The sequence below is a fragment of the Gopherus evgoodei genome, unplaced genomic scaffold (genome assembly GCF_007399415.2).
Source record: "Gopherus evgoodei ecotype Sinaloan lineage unplaced genomic scaffold, rGopEvg1_v1.p scaffold_38_arrow_ctg1, whole genome shotgun sequence".
NCBI classification, from domain to species: domain Eukaryota; kingdom Metazoa; phylum Chordata; order Testudines; family Testudinidae; genus Gopherus; species Gopherus evgoodei.
This window is the reverse complement of record NW_022060059.1, coordinates 2,346,404-2,363,343: the sequence shown is the minus strand read 5'-3', so window position 1 is coordinate 2,363,343 and position 16,940 is coordinate 2,346,404. Positions and strand designations below refer to the sequence as shown.

General features: G+C 44.7%; 2 protein-coding genes across 5 annotated transcripts in view; one reads left to right on the top strand and one right to left on the bottom strand.

Moving 5' to 3' along the window:
* The window catches only part of IFT140 (intraflagellar transport 140), a 244,046-nt gene that overhangs the window by 40,465 nt on the left and 186,641 nt on the right, over positions 1–16,940 (bottom strand). The gene's annotated exons all lie outside the window — the stretch shown is intronic.
* TMEM204 (transmembrane protein 204) overlaps positions 6,943–16,940 on the top strand; it is a 40,102-nt gene continuing 30,104 nt past the window's right edge. The window contains exon 1 of the mRNA XM_030545689.1: positions 6,943–7,925. Coding sequence (XP_030401549.1) covers positions 7,643–7,925 — 283 coding nt within the window. The 5' untranslated portion in view covers positions 6,943–7,642. The remainder of the gene's footprint in view (positions 7,926–16,940) is intronic.

Sequence of the window (16,940 nt, the reverse complement as noted above, 5' to 3'; positions counted from 1 at the left end):
TTAGAATGGGGTTCCATGTTTGAAGATCTGCTACAGTGTTCTGCCATTGTCCAAGATGCTTCCTATTTCAATCCAAGTTTCAGTTTCTATATAATCTTCCTTATTTGTGATTCTCATTGCTTCCCACTCTGAAAGGAACTGGCCGGAAGGATCAGGAAAGGCTCTGGCAGTTGGAACATACCTTCCGCACACCTATAAGAAGTCTAAAGGATCAAAATTCTTAGGAGCTAGGGGGATTCCTGCATGGCCTTGCCCTGTGGAAGCATAAGAGCCACAAGGGCAAATTTTGTATATATGGAATCTTTCAAGGAGGAATGTTGGTTTGCCAGCAACAGCCAGTTATTATTGCTATTATTTATACACAGTCATAGGTGCTACATACCCTGAGCTACTTTGGTCTGCAAATGCCTAGCAGAACTCAGTGTCTTTGCAAAACTGTTACTTTGCTTCTATGAATGTGCTCGTTTTTGGAATTTTACTAATTTACAGATTTGGATGTTGTGATTATGTGAACAGAACAATCAAAGCACTGACTGCCAAAACCAAATCTTTTAACAGGATTACACTCTAGCTAAATAAATGTAAAAGGCTGGTAAGTAATATATTCTGACTGTCCCCAAATTAAGAGGGAGGGGAATTCAGCACATTAGTAACTTAGGCTATGTCTACATTACAGCTTATGTTGGTATAATTTATGTTGCTCAGGTGGATGAATAAATAAAGCTTAAATTAGAGAGCTTGCAGTGGCTCTGAAAATAAGATTAATATACTAACTTACAATTTCATATTGCTTTCAGTGCAGAAGGATCCCAAAATGCTGTATAAACTCAAAGTGATATGCAGATTATAAACAGGGATCATTTAACTCACCTCTGAACTTAAATTATCTCTGGGTAGAACACAACAGCTGTTTAATTGCAGACAGGAACACCACACAACAATTTATGACGGGAAGCGAGGAAATCTTATCTGATTGAAATGCCGTGATTAGTGCAAGTTATTAATGTGCTGAATTACTCCTCATACTGTTATTTGGGGAATATTAGTTGAGTGGTGTGGTGAAACTTACAGTGCTACTGCAACAATCCAATCTACGGTTAAATACATGTAAATGTACGTCTCCCACCACCATGGTATCTGAATGCCTCACACTCATTTATGAATGTATTCCCATAACCCCTGTGAAGTCAGCTAGCATCATTTCTGTTCTGCAGATGGGGAACTGATGCACCACGAAACTAAGTGATTTGACCAAGGTCATACAGGAAACTTGAGGCAAAGCTGAGAACTGAACACAGATCTTGAGTCACAATCTAGTGCCTTAGGTTCAAGATCGTCACCTTTCCTTGGGGACACGCCAAAGTCTAGCACCTTTAATAAGCAATGTTCAGTTTTTAAAAACTGTTTTTAATTTAGAAGAGTGATGGGATGTTCTGAAACTAAATAATGTGTGTGAAGAAGAGAAGAAGTGGAGGGATTTAAAATGGTTGGACTGGTTGTTTTCAGCTATTTATAATTAAATGCATTGCTAATATGAGACATGGCTGACAGAGGGCACATTATATACATTCAAATTATAAACTCCTGGAAATAGAAGTCTATAAAAACCTGGCTGATCACTTTGGGTAGGTCTACACTGCAATGAAAGGCCCATGGCATGGCTGCCGCTGGCCTGGGTCAGCTTACTTAGGCTTGGGAGAATGGGGAGAGGCTCGGGCTGTGCGGCTACAAATTGCAGCATAGCTGTTTGGGCCATAGCTGAAGCTGGGGCTCTAAGACCCTGCAAGGAGGGAGTCTCCAAGCCCAAACACTGACATTGCAAATTTTAACCCCACAGCATAAGCCCACAAGCCCAACTTAATTGCAGGCTCTGAGACTCAGTGCCACAAGTTTTTTATTGCAGTGTAGACATACCATTTAAGTCTGATAGACCATGCTCTTTTAAATGTTAGTGGACTCCACTATCAAAGTCAGCCATGAACACACTGCTAACACTTTTAGCTCATTCATCTTAATCAATCAAGCATTTTTAAGTACCTGTAACTTGAATTGATAAGCCTTATTTCCTTCTTTCTTAGATATTTATAGGCCCTCAATCACTGCGTATTTAAGGGACAAGTATTTCCATCCTTTCCAAACTTTTTGGCCCAAGGGTCACATCTGAGTATGAAAATTGTATGGTGAGCCATGAATGCTCAAAAAATTGGGGGTTGGGGTGGAGGAGAGGGTGAGAGCTCTGGCTGGGGATACGGGCTCCGGGGTGAAGCTGGGAGCTGCGGGGGAGGCACTTGGGGTGGGAGCAGTATGCAGAGCCCCCTGGCTGCCTGTACGCATAGGAGCCGGAGGAGGGACATGCTGCTGCTTCCAGGAGCCACACGGAGTGGGGCAAGCCCCGGACCCTGCTCCCCAGCGGGAACTTGAGGGCTGGACTAAAACATCTGGAGGGCCAGATGCAGCCCCCGGGCCATAGTTTGCCCATCCCTATGCTAGACTGAAGAGCCCTCTATTATCAAATTTCTGTTCCTCATGTAGGAACTTCTAGACAGTGGTCAAAACACCCTTGAACCTTTTCATTGATAAGATAAGTAGATTGAGCTCCTTCCTCACATCTTTCACTATAAGGTATGTTTCCCAATAATTAATAATTCTTATGGCTATTCTCCGAATTCTCTCCAATTTTTCTCTCCACTTTCAAGTATCAGAGAGGTAGTCGTGTTAGTCTGGATCTGTAAAAGCAGCAAAGAATCCTGTGGCACCTTATAGACTAACAGACCTTTTGGAGCATGAGCTTTCGTGGGTGAATACCCACTTCCTCAGATGCAGATGTATTCACCCACGAAAGGGCATGCTCCAAAACGTCTGTTAGTCTATAAGGTGCTACAGGATTCTTTGCTGCTCTCTCCACCTTGAAACCTCCAATTTTTTGACATCCTTCTTGAAATGTGGACACCAGAACTAGACACGGTATTTCAGTAGCAGTCACACCAGTACCAAATACAGAAATAATATGAACCTCCCTACTTCTACTCAACATTCCTGTTTATAAATCCAAAGATACAATAGCCCCTTTAGCTACAGCATTACACTAGAAGCTTACATTCAGCAGATTATCCTCCCAGTCTTTTCAGAATCACTGCTTCCAAGTACTGAGTCCCCCAGCCTCAAAATATGGCCTGCATTCTTGGTTCCAAGATGTAGGACTTTATATTTGGCTGTACTGAAACACATATTGTTTGCTTGCACCCAACTTATCAAATTATCCAGATTGCTTAGTATAAATGACCTATCCTCTTCCTTATTTAGCATTGCACCAATTTTTTGTGTTATCTGCCAACCTGCTCAGGAATGATTTGGTTTTTTACAGGTTATTGATAAAAAATGTTAAATAGCATAAGGTAATGAACTTATTGCTGTGGGATCCCACTAGAAACATACCCAATTCAATGATGTTTCTGTTTGCAATTGCGTTTTAAGATCTGTCAACCAGTTTTTAATCCATTTAATTCAGATAGCTCTCCTCAATGCTCACATAGGGTATGCCTACACTACGGGATTATTCTGATTTTACATAAACCGGTTTTATAAAACAGATTGTATAAAGTCGAGTGCACGCGGCCACTCTAAGCACATTAATTCGGCGGTGTGCGTCCATGGTCCGAGGCTAGCGTCGATTTCTGGAGCGTTGCACTGTGGGTAGCTATTCCGTAGCTATCCCGTAGCCCCTGCAGTGTCCCCCGCCCCTTAGAATTCTGGGTTGAGAGCCCAGTGGCTGATGGGGCAAAAATCACTGTCACGGGTGGTTCTGGGTAAATGTCGTCAGTCATTCCTTCGGGAAAGCAACGGCAGACAATCATTTCGCGCCCTTTTTCCCTGGATTGCCCTGGCAGACGCCATAGCACGGCAACCATGGAGCCCGTTCAGCTATTTGTTTGTTTTTTACAGTCACCATATGTGTACTGGATGCCGTGGACAGAGGCGATACTCCAGCGCTACACAGCAGCATTCATTTGCTTTTGCATGATAGCAGAGACGGTTATCAGTCATTCTGTACTGTCTGCTGCCAGTGTAAATTGGCAATGAGATGACGGTTATCTGTCCTTCTGTGCTGTCTGCTGTTATCATGGGTGCCCCTGGCTGAGATCGGCCAGGGGTGCAAAGGCAAAACTGGAAATGACTCCCTGAGTCAATCCCTCCTTTATGGTTTCTAAAAATAGAGTCAGTCCTGCCTAGAATATGGGGCAAGTGTATTAGAGAACCAGTGTATCAGAGAGCACAGCTGCTCCGTGTCAGATCCCGCAGAAATGATGAGCTACATGCCATTCACGGGAGGTGCCTCTGCAACAACCCCACCCGTTGCTTCCCTTCTCCCCTAACCTTCCTGGGCTACCGTGGCAGTGTCCCCCATTTGTGTGGTGAAGTAATAAAGAATGCAGGAATAAGGAACAGTGACCTTGTTAGTGAGATAAAATGAGGGGTAGGCAGCCCCCCTGTGCTATGACAGTCCAGGCAGAACATTAAGCGGTGCTGGGGAGAGGAGCCCAGCATGCCGCTGCTATGATAGTCCAGGCAGGACAGAATCTTTTCTTTACACAGGAAAGGGAGGGGGCTGATGGAGCTCAGCCCCCAGTTGCTATGATGAGGATGGTTACCAGCCGTTCTGTACCATCTACTGGGAATGACTGAGAATCATTCCTATTTTCACCCAGGTGCCCCCGGCCAGCCTCACCTGAAGGCAGCCAGGAGCACTCACAGGTTGATAATAAGGACGGTTACCAGGCCACCGGGCAGGGGAGAAGAGTGGATACTGCTCTTCATTGCTGCAGCATCGCGTCTACCAGCAGCATTCAGTAGACACAGGGTGACATTGAAAGAAGTCAAGAAACGATTTCTTTCCCTTTTCTTTCATGTCGGGGGTGGGGGGGAGTAAATTGACGATCTATTCCCTGAACCACACTGGACAATGTGTTTGAACCTACAGACATTAGGAGCTCAGCCAAGAATGCAAATACTTTTCGGAGACTGCGGGGACTGTGGAATAGCTGGAGTCCTCAGTACCCCCTCCCTCCCTCCATAAGCATCCATTTGAATCTGGCTTCCCGTTACGCTTGCCATGCAGCACTGTGTAGCCCGGAGATTTTTTTTTCAAACGCTTTGGCATTTTGTCTTCTGTAACGGAGCTTTGATAGAACAGATTTGTTTCCCCAAACAGCGATCAGATCCAGTATCTCCCATACGGTCCATGCTGGAGCTCTTTTTGGATTTGGGACTGCATTACCACCCATGCTGATCAGAGCTCCACGCTGGACAAACAGGAAATGAAAATCAAAATTTCGCGGGGCTTTTCCTGTTTACTTGGCCACTGCGTCTGAGTTCAGATTGCTGTCCAGAGCAGTCACAGTGGTGCACTGTGTGATATCGCCCGGAGGCCAATACCGTCGATTTGCGGCCACACTAACCCTAATCCGATATGGTAATACCGATTTTAGCGCTAATCCTCTCGTCGGGGAGAAGTACAGAAACCAATTTAAAGAGCCCTTTATAGCGATATAAAGGGCCTCGTAGTGTGGACGGGTACAGCGTTAAATTGGTTTAACGCTGCTAAAATCGGTTTAAACGCGTAGTGTAGACCAGGCCATAGTCCCAAGGCTAGTGCGCACACTTTGCTTGCTGTGCTGCAGTTAGTTCTACATTTGTATGTGAAAACTGTCACAACACTAAGGCTATGTCTACACTAGAGGCCTTACAGCAGCACAGCTGTACTGATGCAGCTGCACTGCTGTACGACCTCTCTTGTCGCCGCTCTATACCAACAGGACAGCTCTCTCCCATCAACATAATTAAACTACCCCCCAGAAAGCAGCAGTAGCTATGTCAGTGGGAGAAGTGTTCCTGCTGACACAGAGTTGTGCACACTACCACTTATGTCGGAGAAATTCATGTCACTCAGGGATGTGTTTTTTCAGACCCCTGAGCAACATACGTTTTGCTGACATAAGTGGCAGTGTATACATGGCAATAACTTCCACAGAGTGAAGTGAGCTGCTTTCCCAGTCTGAAGGGGGTTCACCAGATTTCCCAGCAGAGCTGCAGAGCCACAAGGGGGCAAAGTAAGTCAGGACTGGGGTATGAGTCCTGCACAGGCAGAATGCATTAGAGCAGTGGTTCTCAACCTGTTCCATACTGCAACATCCCCTGCTTTTCCCTTCCAGAACTACCTCAGAACACCTCTCCCATCTGTCCATGATCTCACTCTCTTCCACAACAGGGCAAGGGCTGAGTGGTCTCTAACCAACACTTTTTGAGACCCCAGGTGAAGAATCCTGTCTTAGAGTCCTTTTACTCATCTGCTGCATTTCCCCTTAGAATTCCATACAGGAACAAGGAAACATTTGAGCCATAATATTTTCATGCTATGCAACTGTCACAGCTACCCTGCATACATTTTGCATGTACAATTCTGATACAGTCAGCTTTCAATATAGAACATTAAGAAAGCCCTCAGTGCTCCCCTGCATTTGCCTCTGCAGAGTTGACACTGCGGTTGAATTTATGGGTTTGGTTTTTGTTTGGGGTGGTGCTCACTGATTTGTTTCTTGTGATCCCTTCAGATGCATAAATTGATCCAAATCCCTTCTGTCCCACAGCATCATGCTTCCCTGGCTGATTGGTTAGTATTCTTTCTGTGAGGGAAAGAAAAGGAGAAGGAGGGGGGACACTGGAAGGAGGGGAGAGAAGGAGGGGAGACTAAGATTTTAGAAGTCTCCATAACGTTTTCCTTTCAGGAAACACATCCTGGTAACGTTTGACTGCGGTGGCAGTGGCTCTGTTTGTTGCAGTCGGCTACGCCCTGAGGCTCACCAAAAACAGCCACAAAAACAACCATTTCCTTTCTGTTGAGAGACAGAGGGGGAGGGAAAAAAACCCACTTCCTCACAGCAGAGTTTCTCCTCTCCAGTCTCTTTCACTTGCTGCTCTGACAGTGTAAGAGGAACCGGAGAGGAGCAGATTCCTCAGGATACTCCAAACTTCCAGAGCACCTTTGGGATGAAGGCATTCATTTCAAATTTGGCTTGGATTTTAGAATGAAGTTTCCTTCTGTTTGTAGGATGTTCTGAGTTTTGTGGCTGAAAAGGCTTTCAGAGGTGCTGCTTCATGACTCGTATGTGAGTCTCTTTCTCCTCTTGCAGCTGCATTCTGAAGAGCTGAGGCATTGTGTCTGCAAGCATTTCAGTCTGTTTTCCCAGGAACAACTCAGGTTTTCCCAATTCAAGACTGGATACTCTCTGGCTTTGCCTTGTCCCACAAGGAATGGACCTCCCTGTTCTTCAGTTCATCACCAGACTGGCTTTGCTCATCCAGGTGCAGGAAGGTGGATAAGGCACAGCTTGGAAGGACAGAGACCTGCAAGCTCTTCTTTGTGCTTGTATTTTATGGAATTCTTCCACCTACCTGACTGTGTTCTTATCTGCTTGGTCAGAAACACCTTAGGAGTTGACTTTGAGAATGAACGGTGATGTTCTCTAGCCCCCCATAACATCATACTGCAGCTGCCTCCTATATCAAGTCCTACTTCAATGTGCTGCAGCTCATCAGGACCTTGGATCTTCTGCAAATAGAGACTGGCAGCAGTCAACAGTCAGATATGACTGTCCAGAAACTGGTAGCCACAGCTGTGTTGGTAGCCCTGGTCTCACTTATTCTTAACAATGCAGCTGCCTTTACTCCCAATTGGGTATACCAGACCCTGGAGGATGGGCGTAAGCGCAGTGTGGGGCTGTGGAAGATGTGCTGGCTGGCAGAGAAGGGAAGAGGAGGAGGTGCAGGCACGGGCACCAGACATGGGCAAGGGGAGGAGCGAGAGTGTGAATCCCTGGGCTGGGGTTCAGAGTCAGCTGGGTTCCAGGAATCTCGTAGCACTGTCAAACGTAAGTCCCATGTTTTGTCTTCTGTGCTTACTCTGGATTATGATTTCTATAGCACCTCTGGTGTGGATGGCACTTTTTCCATCAAAGTCCCTGCCAGAGCTTACAGTCTAATGGACTGAAACTGAGAGGTGCTGAGCACTTGCTGAAGTCAATGGGAGTTGTGGGGTTCTCAGCTCATTTCAAGATTAGGCACCAAATAAACAAGAATAAGGCCAGTTATAAACAAGTCAATAAAAAGTGATGGTTTCTAGAATAAGTATAACATATCTCACTATCTAGCTTATATGAAACTGGGAAAAAAGGCTGTCAAAATATGCACTACAAATAATACATCTGGGAACCACAAGTCTAGACCCTTGAGACATTGCCAGTAGCTTCTCTAGTGCTTCTCCGTGTGCCATAACTACTCAACTATAAGACTCTGCTGCAAGCTCAACCCTTCCTTCTAAAGACAGCAAAACCTTGACCAGGTAGTGGTGTTTTTTTCTTGTTTTTGTTTTTTTTAAAGTATTTAACTAATAAGAATTCAAGAAGAAATATGCAAAGTCTCCAGACACAGACCAGTTTCCATGAATAATACCTGTTTCCATCCTCACTTGTTTTCTGCTGAGGAGAGGAAAAAGGGTCATAAGATCCTGGATGGATTAAAAAATATAAAACGGAGAAGGGTCGTGGTGAAGGAAATATTTATTCTTCTTGATGGAAAAACAGACAGTTAATACTCTGGAAGTGGAACATCCAAATAACTAAATACCACATTTTTGTAAATTCATAGAGCCCCCATGGGATGGATTGAATATGTATGGGTTAAACTGTGGTGGGAGCTATTTAAAAGTTTTGGCTAAGACAGAATTTATAAGCCAACTTGCAGAATAGAAACAGCATTATCTGAATAATCAAAAGTGCAGGTCATTAATCATATTTACAACATTAAGGGCTGGATCCTGCTCTCACTTAAGATATAAAAGTAGGACTGGGCTCAATCAGCAACATTCAACTCTGCTACAATTAAGCTGCTGACAGAGCTTCACTACAAATTTCTGTTTTCAGCAGTTCATTTGGCCACATCATAGAATATCAGGGTTGGAAGGGAGCTCAGGAGGTCATCTAGGCCAACCCCCTGCTCAGAGCAGGGTCAATTCCCAAACAGATTTTGCCTCACATCCCTAAATGGCCCCCTCAAGGATTGAACTCACAACCCTAGGTTTAGCAGGCCAATGCTCAAACCACTGTGAGTACTGGGTCTGGAATAAAATTTGATAAACATTCAGAAAAGGGGTGCTTTGGGTCTGTTCATTTTTTAATATAAATTAAACAGTAATTTAATTGCATCCTTTAGTGACAGAAATGAAAAGTGTGAACAGCTATAAAATTGGTATCACATCGCCTATCTCATAGGATTGTCTACAGGCTTTGTTAATGTTTGATTCATGTTTGTTGAAGTGATTTATGGTCCTTGAAAGGTGTAATTAAGTATAAAGTACTGTTATTACTAAAAGAAGAAAATTAGATGCAGGTGATTTCAGATGAGTTTTTTAATGTTCTAAAATGCATATAGAGTTAATTTTTTAAAATTAAGTTTTGGAGACATCTAGTCCAGAATGTGGACTGTTGCATTGGCCTTTTCCATGCCTTTTGAGAATTAAAATAAGAAAATGAAGAAGGACTTTTGTCTGTCTTGCAGAACAATGCTTTCCTGTGTACAGACACTATTTTTTTTTCAAAAAAATATTCATACTTTTTTAGCACATGTGCCAAGTGTGAGCCCGTACAGACATCACCCACAAATAGAAACCTCCTGAGTTGTTAAAAAACCATAGACTTAATTTTTTTTTTACATTTTGATCCTTAATAATGTAATAGAACTAGTTACAAAAATAATATGTCTATCTGTAATTACATCAGTAGAGTCATTTCACTCCATCAGGTTAGCAATCTAAGCTACATCTGCAAAAGAGTACACACAGTTTATTTAAAAGTAGACATTTTGCACACAAGAGCATGTATAAGCTCTTGGCACACATGGCATTTTGAAATCACATGCAAATTAGCATGTGAATGTCTTGTTCTGCACCATTCAGAAAATGTGTGGCCCTACAAAAGTTTTCATATAAGCATCAGTTCCACTGAGGAATTTTGTAAGCACAAATTTCTCACCTATTAAAGCAAATCTTGACTAAGAATGTCTTGAGTTTAGAAAAGTGCATAAATTATAGCAGGAATAAGTCTAATCATTCATTTTACTTGCAAACAAGCATCCCCAATGGTTTGAATTCAAATAAGGTCCCTTAAGACTCAAGAATCAACTCTATCTCACAGGGAACAAGTTTTAGATAAACAGATCATTTTGAATCTCTGTAAAGGGATGTTTTTAAAAAGGTCATGCAAATCTAATGGTAAAATCTGCCTCATAAGAACTCTTGTAAGCAACAGTCTTACTGAACACATTTAAGACAAAGATGCTTTTATGAGGACCTCATTGTCACCATGGGTCTGGTTCTGCATTCATTACACAACAGGTCCTGAATTTGTTTTTATGTTGCTGTAGAGTACAGGTCTAATAGCAATGCATGTATTGTTCTAGTAAGATATATTATTCTCATCTGTTAACTATAGATATATCACAAACACATACAGGAAAACACAATGATCAACCTCTGAATGAGGAAATTCATTCCTTAAAAGTGAGGACATGGTTTAAAATTTAATACTTTGGATGATTGAGCATAATTACAATAATCCAAATTAACCTGCATTTCAGTGCCATTTGAAGGCTAACAAATAGAAAACATATGGATCTGTTTAAATAATATGAAAAAGGTTACAGCAGCTCATATTTATATTGCTTTTTAATATATGCATTATTATTTCATATTTGGCGTTATTTTCCTTGAGAATGAGTGTTTACATATGCTGACAACTTCCATTTCAATACTGTAGTATGTAACTAAGAGCCAAGAGACCAAACTCCTACAAGGTTGTCCAAATCAAACAGGGGAAAGTATGCAGTAATATGTATGTTCACAACACAAGAGCATGGTAAATTCTTCCAAAAACCAGGAGCCATTACAAGACTTTCAAAATATATTCCAGTTCACACATCTGGAATTAAAATGTATGTGAATGTGTGAAAGAGAGTCTTTGGGTTAAGTCTAGAAGCAAGAGCAACAAGGGTGATAACATGGTGGGCATCTGCTATAGACCACCAGACCAGGAGGATGAGGTAGACAAGGCTTTCTTCAGACAATTAACAGAAGTTTCCAGATCACAGGCCCTGGTTCTCACGGGGGACTTCAAAAACTTCCTGGATTGTCTGTGCACTGCTGTATTGATCTCACAGCAGATGTCAGGGTGATTGGACAGTGTTGGGGAGAACTTCCTGGTGCAAGAGCTGGAGGAACCAACTAGGGGCTGTGCTCCTCTTGACCTGCTGCTCACAAACAGGGAAGAATTGGTAGGAGAAGTAGAAGTGGGTGGCAATTTGGGCAGCAGTGACTGTGAGATGGTCGAGTTCAGGATCCCAACACAAGGAAGAAAGAAGAGCAGCAGAATATGGACCCTGAACTTCAGAAAAGCAGTTTTTGACTCCCTTAGGGAACTGATGGGCAGGATCCTCTGGGAGGCTAATAGGAGGGGGAAAGGAGTCCAGGAGAGCTGTCTGTATTTTAAAGAAGCCTTATTGAGGGTGCAGGAATAAACCATCCCGCTGTGCAGAAAGAATAGCAAATATGGCAGGTGACCAGCTTGGTTTAACAGAGAAATCTTTGGTGAGCTTAAACACAAAAAGGAAGCTTACAAGAAGTGGAAACTTAGATGATTAGGGAGAAGTATAAAAATGTTGCTCGAGCATGCATGGGTGTAATCAGGAAGGCCAAAGCACAATTTTAAGTTACAGCTAGCAAGGGATTTGAAGGGTAACAAGAAGGGTTACTATAGGTATGTTAGCAATAAGAAAGTGGTCAGGGAAAGTGTGGGACCCCTACTGAATGGGCGGGGGAGGGGGGGACTAGTGACAGATGATGTGGAAAAAGGTGAAGTATTCAATGCTTTTTTTGCCTCGATCTCCACAGACAAGGTCAGCTCCCAGACTGCTACACTGGGCAGCACAGTATGGAGAGGAGGTGAGCAGCCCTCAGTAGTGAAAGAATAGGTTAAGGACTACACCTCTACCCCGATATAACGTGACCCGATATAACACGGGTTCGCATACAACGTGGTAAAGCTCTGACACGCTGCTCTGAGCAGCGTGTTAAGGGTGCTGGGCCAGGCTGGGGCCGAGGGGTTCAATAAGGGGCAGAGGGTCTTGGGAGCGGTCAGGGGATCCCCCCAGGATCTGGGGAGCAGGAGCTGTGGGAGGGCACTTCTGGGGGCCCTGCAGTCCCAAAGTGGCCCAGGGGATTAGCTGGGGGTTGGGAGTAGCCTGCTCTGCTTCCCTCACCCTGGCCCCAGCTGTGTCGCTCGGGGGAGGGGACTTGGGGGAAGGAATCCCCCCGCACTCACCAGCAGTGGCGGAAGCGGTGCAGCCAAGCCCCAGCCCGCTCCACTCCACCAGCTCCCAGCTGCAGCGCTCCGCTTCCCACGCAGTTGAGCACAGGGGCCGTCCTTTCCCCAACCACCTCGCACTCACCTGCGGCGGGAAATGGAGCATTGCGTCTGGGAGGTGGCAGAGTGGAGCGGACTGGGGTTGCATCACTCTGCTTCCCGCCACTGGTGAGTGCGAAGGGCATCCTTTCCCCAACCTCCCCGCACTCACTGGCGGCAGGAAGCAGAGCACCGCGGCTGGGAGCTGGCAGAGTGGAGTGGACTGGGGCTGGACTGCTCCGCTTCCCGCCACTGCGGGTGAGTGCCTGTTGAGGGGGTGTGTGTGGAGTGGATAGGGGTCAGAGCAGTCAGGAGACAGGGGGTTGGGTAGGGGGTGGGGCCCTGGGGGTGATTAGGGACGGGGGGGTCTCTGGAGGGGGCGGTCAGGGAACAAGGAAAGGGGGTGGGGCAGAGCAAGTTTGATATAACACAGTCTCACCTATAACGCAGTAAGATTTTTTTGTCTCCCGAGGACCACGTTATATTGGGGTAGAGGTGTATTTAGAAAAGTTGGAGATGCACAAGTCCCTGGGCCAGATGAAATGCATCTGAGGGTGCTGACGGAGGCTGGCTGATGTGATTGCAGAGCCATTGGCCATTATCTTTGAAAATTCTTGGCGATCAGGAGAGGTCCCAGATGATAGGAAAAAGGTAAATATAGTGCCCATCTTTTCAAAAAAGGGAAGAAGGAGAATCCGGGGAAGTAAAGAACTTTCAGTTCCTGGAAAAATCATTGAGCAGGTCCTCAAGGAATCCATTTTGAAGTACTTGGAAGAGAGGAAAGTGATCAGGAAAAGTCAACATGGATACACTAAGGGCAAGTCATGCCTGACCAACCTGATTGCCTTTTATGATGAGATAACTGGCTTTGTGGATATGGGGAAAGCAGTGGATGTGATATACCTTGACTTTAGCAAAGCTTTTGATATGGTCTCCCACAGTATTCTTGCCAGCAAGTTAAAGAAGTATGGGCTGGATGAATGGACTATAAGGTGGATAGAAAGCTGGCTACATTGTTGGGCTCAACAGGTAGTGATCAGCGGCTTCATGTCTAGTTGGCAGCCGGTATCAAGCAGAGTGCCCCAGGGGTCGGTCCTGGGACCGATTCTGTTCAACATCTTCATTAATGATCTGGATGATGGGATGGATTGCACCTTCAGCAAGTTTGCGGATGACACTAAGCTGGGGGGAGTGGTAGATATGCTGGAGGGTAGAGATAGGGTCCAGAGTGATATAGACAAAGTGGAGGATTGGGCCAAAAGAAATCTGATGAGGTTCAACAAGGACAAGTGCAGAGTCCTGCACTTAGGATAGAAGAATCGCCTGCCCCAGTCCTAACTCAGCCTGTGGTCCAGACCTGCCGCGGACACAGCAGCACGGCCAGAGGGCTCTGGGCTCTGCTGCAGCCACATCAGGCCTAGCTTGGCCCAGCCCCAGGCACGGCCACGGCAGCCCAGCCCCAGACATGGATGGAGTTGTGTGGCCTGGACCAACCCCGGAGAGGCTGGGATCCAGCTGTGGTGGTGCTCCCTGGCCCGGACCCAGGAGCGGCTGGAGTGGCCCTCCCCCAGTCCGGACCTGCCAGGGCCAGGGGAGGGGCGCCTATCCTGAAGCCCCAACTCCAGAGCTCCTGTGGTGGGGAGAGGTGCCTCCCGCCCCAGCGTAGGTACTGCTGTGGGGAGAGAGCACTGGGGGGAGTCCTCTCTCCCTGAGTAGCCCCAGAGCACCCTCCTGCACTCCAAACCCCTCATCCCCGGCCCCACCTGTGAGCCCCCATCCCCAGCCAGTGTCCTCATCCCCTGCACCCAGCCCTGAGCCCCTCATTCCTAGCCCCACCTCAGAGCCCACACCCCCAGTTGGAGCCTTCACATCCTGCACCGTTACCCTCTGCCCCAGCCCTGAGCCCCTCATCCTGGGCCCCACCACAGAGCCCACACCTCAAGCTGGTGTCCTCACACCCCTGAACCCCAATCCTATGACCCAGCCCTGAGCCCCCTTCCACACTCCGAACCCTTTGGCCCCACCGCCACCAGATGAATTTTGTTAACACATCACCTCCATATTGGTGCACATAACAAAATTCATTCCGCATATGGGTGGGAAAAATTAGAGGGAACACTGCTTCTGAGGTCTCCTCCAACCCTAATCATCTCTGATTCTATGAGAGACAGAAGATCAAGTGAGTTGCGAGTAGGAATGTCAGTGCAGACTAAGTGAAAATAAAATCGTTGTGAATTGGAATGATTCTGAAATGGTGCAACACAACGATAAACCTGGGCAGTGTGGTTTTCTAAGAGAGAGTACCTGGCCATATTCTTTGCCTTGATCTTAACTAAACTTTTTGCTTATGGTCAGGGTTATAAGCACTAGGATAGGTACACCAGTCTAAAAATCCCTAACATAGACAAGCCTTAGGATTAGTAGTTCAAATTTAAGGGTTTTGCCATGACACTGATCCTATCACTACTGAGAACTCAGATGCCACTTCCCATCTTGAAACCATTTTACAAACAGTGAATTAATCTTCATAACATTACTGGGAGAAAAAGAGGTTAACTGACTTGTCAAAGGTCACAGAGAGATTTAGTGTCAGAGCTGGGATTAGACCTCAAAAGATTCTTCCTCTCAGATCTGTATTCAGATCACTAAACTTCACCTAAGAAAACAAGTTTTGTGGAGGTGATGTGTTCAGCCACAGGTTGGATGGGGCAGCGAGTGCCTTGCTTGTTCAACAGTTATCGTTGTGGCCATTTAATGATGGGCAGGACAGTTGGCTACTGCAGTGATGATGGCCATAAAATAACTGGATGGATAGATATGACTTACTCAGAACGGTAAATCACATTAAATCCTTTCCTGTCCAAAGAATGTTAGCAACATACGGAGCTTCAAGGATAGAGATGGGTGTAGAGTAGGGTATACTCTGTTTGATTCCTCAGGGCTCCAGAAGACAAAGGAGACCCCAGTGGTGGGAAGCTTTATTTCAAATACAGATGCACGTATTAAGAGAGCTCTTTTTTATTGTAGTTCTTAGAAGCAAGTATATCCAATGATGGGAAGTGGCACAATATCATGAGTGGCTACATGACATTCACAAGCACTAAACACCCGTCCAGCCTCAATGTATGATTTACACAAGCACATTTTCACTATGAAATATGGGGATGATGTCAAGGCACAGCTCAGTGTGGGAATAAGAAACTGAAATCTGTTTACAGAGACGACAATTCAGACAATGTCACTGTCCATTAGGAATGTCTATGATGTTTCTGTTTGGACAGTTGCCAGGCATAGACTAGCAGCTGAAGACTACTTTAGACATCTGTTACTTGCTCTGCCTACCACTGTACTGCCCCATACAGACTGAGAGGGGTGGATCACAGTTCTTTGTGAAGTCAGTATGTACTATAAGATCACAAGAAGTCAGGAGCGTCAGATTTATAAAGCTGTCTGAAGACTGACTGAGATATTGTACTTGGACATCATGGGTTCACTGGCTGACAACATTGGAGTGTCAAAGCCCAGATTTAGCTTCTGAGATATAGTCAATATCTAAATAAGGGAAATTATTAATAGAACATCAGGGAGCCAATCTTGCAAACCCTTACACATGCAAATAGTCCTTAATTATGCAAGTTCTGCCACTGAAATCAGTACAACTCATGTGAGAAAGGATTTGCTAAAGTTGAAAATATAAAAGTCAATATTCATAATGTTAACTCAGGATAACTAAAGTGGTATATCAGAGGGGCAGCCATGTTAGTCTGGATCGGTAAAAAGCAAGAGTCCTGTGGCACCTTAAAGTCCAATACATCTGTTAGTCTTTAAGGTGCCACAAGACTCTTTGTTGCTTTTTAAAGTAGTATATGTATTCACATGAGTGCTATGGAGCCAACTTAACATTGCCATTTTAAAAATAGATTTTTCTGACTTTTGTGGATTTAAATTTTCAGTTTAAGGGTGAGATTTCTAAAAGAGATTAAGTGATTTAGAAGCCTTAGAAAATTCCACTCCAAGTGGATTAAAAAAAATGCAGAGCATCCTATAAATGCTTAAAACATGCAAAACTACTCCAATGAATATATGTTTACACAGTAACCTTGGCATTAGCAGAAGATATACAATAAACTTAAGTTTACTGTTAAAACATGCTCACTGCATAAAGGAACATTCTGAGAGTTCAATTCCTGGCATCAAACCGTACACATTTCTCTATGTAGAAACTGATCAGTTTACCCATTCCTCCATTCCAGAAATAACTGGGAGATTTGTTAGAGCTCATACTGCTTCCCTGGTAGGAATGTTGTAAACCTACCAAATTAAATACATAAAGTGTGAAATTGTGACCCCATTGAAGTCAGTGGTAAAATGCCAGTTGACTTTAATAGGGCCAGGATTTCACCTGAACTCTTTATCTCAACATTGTATTAATGT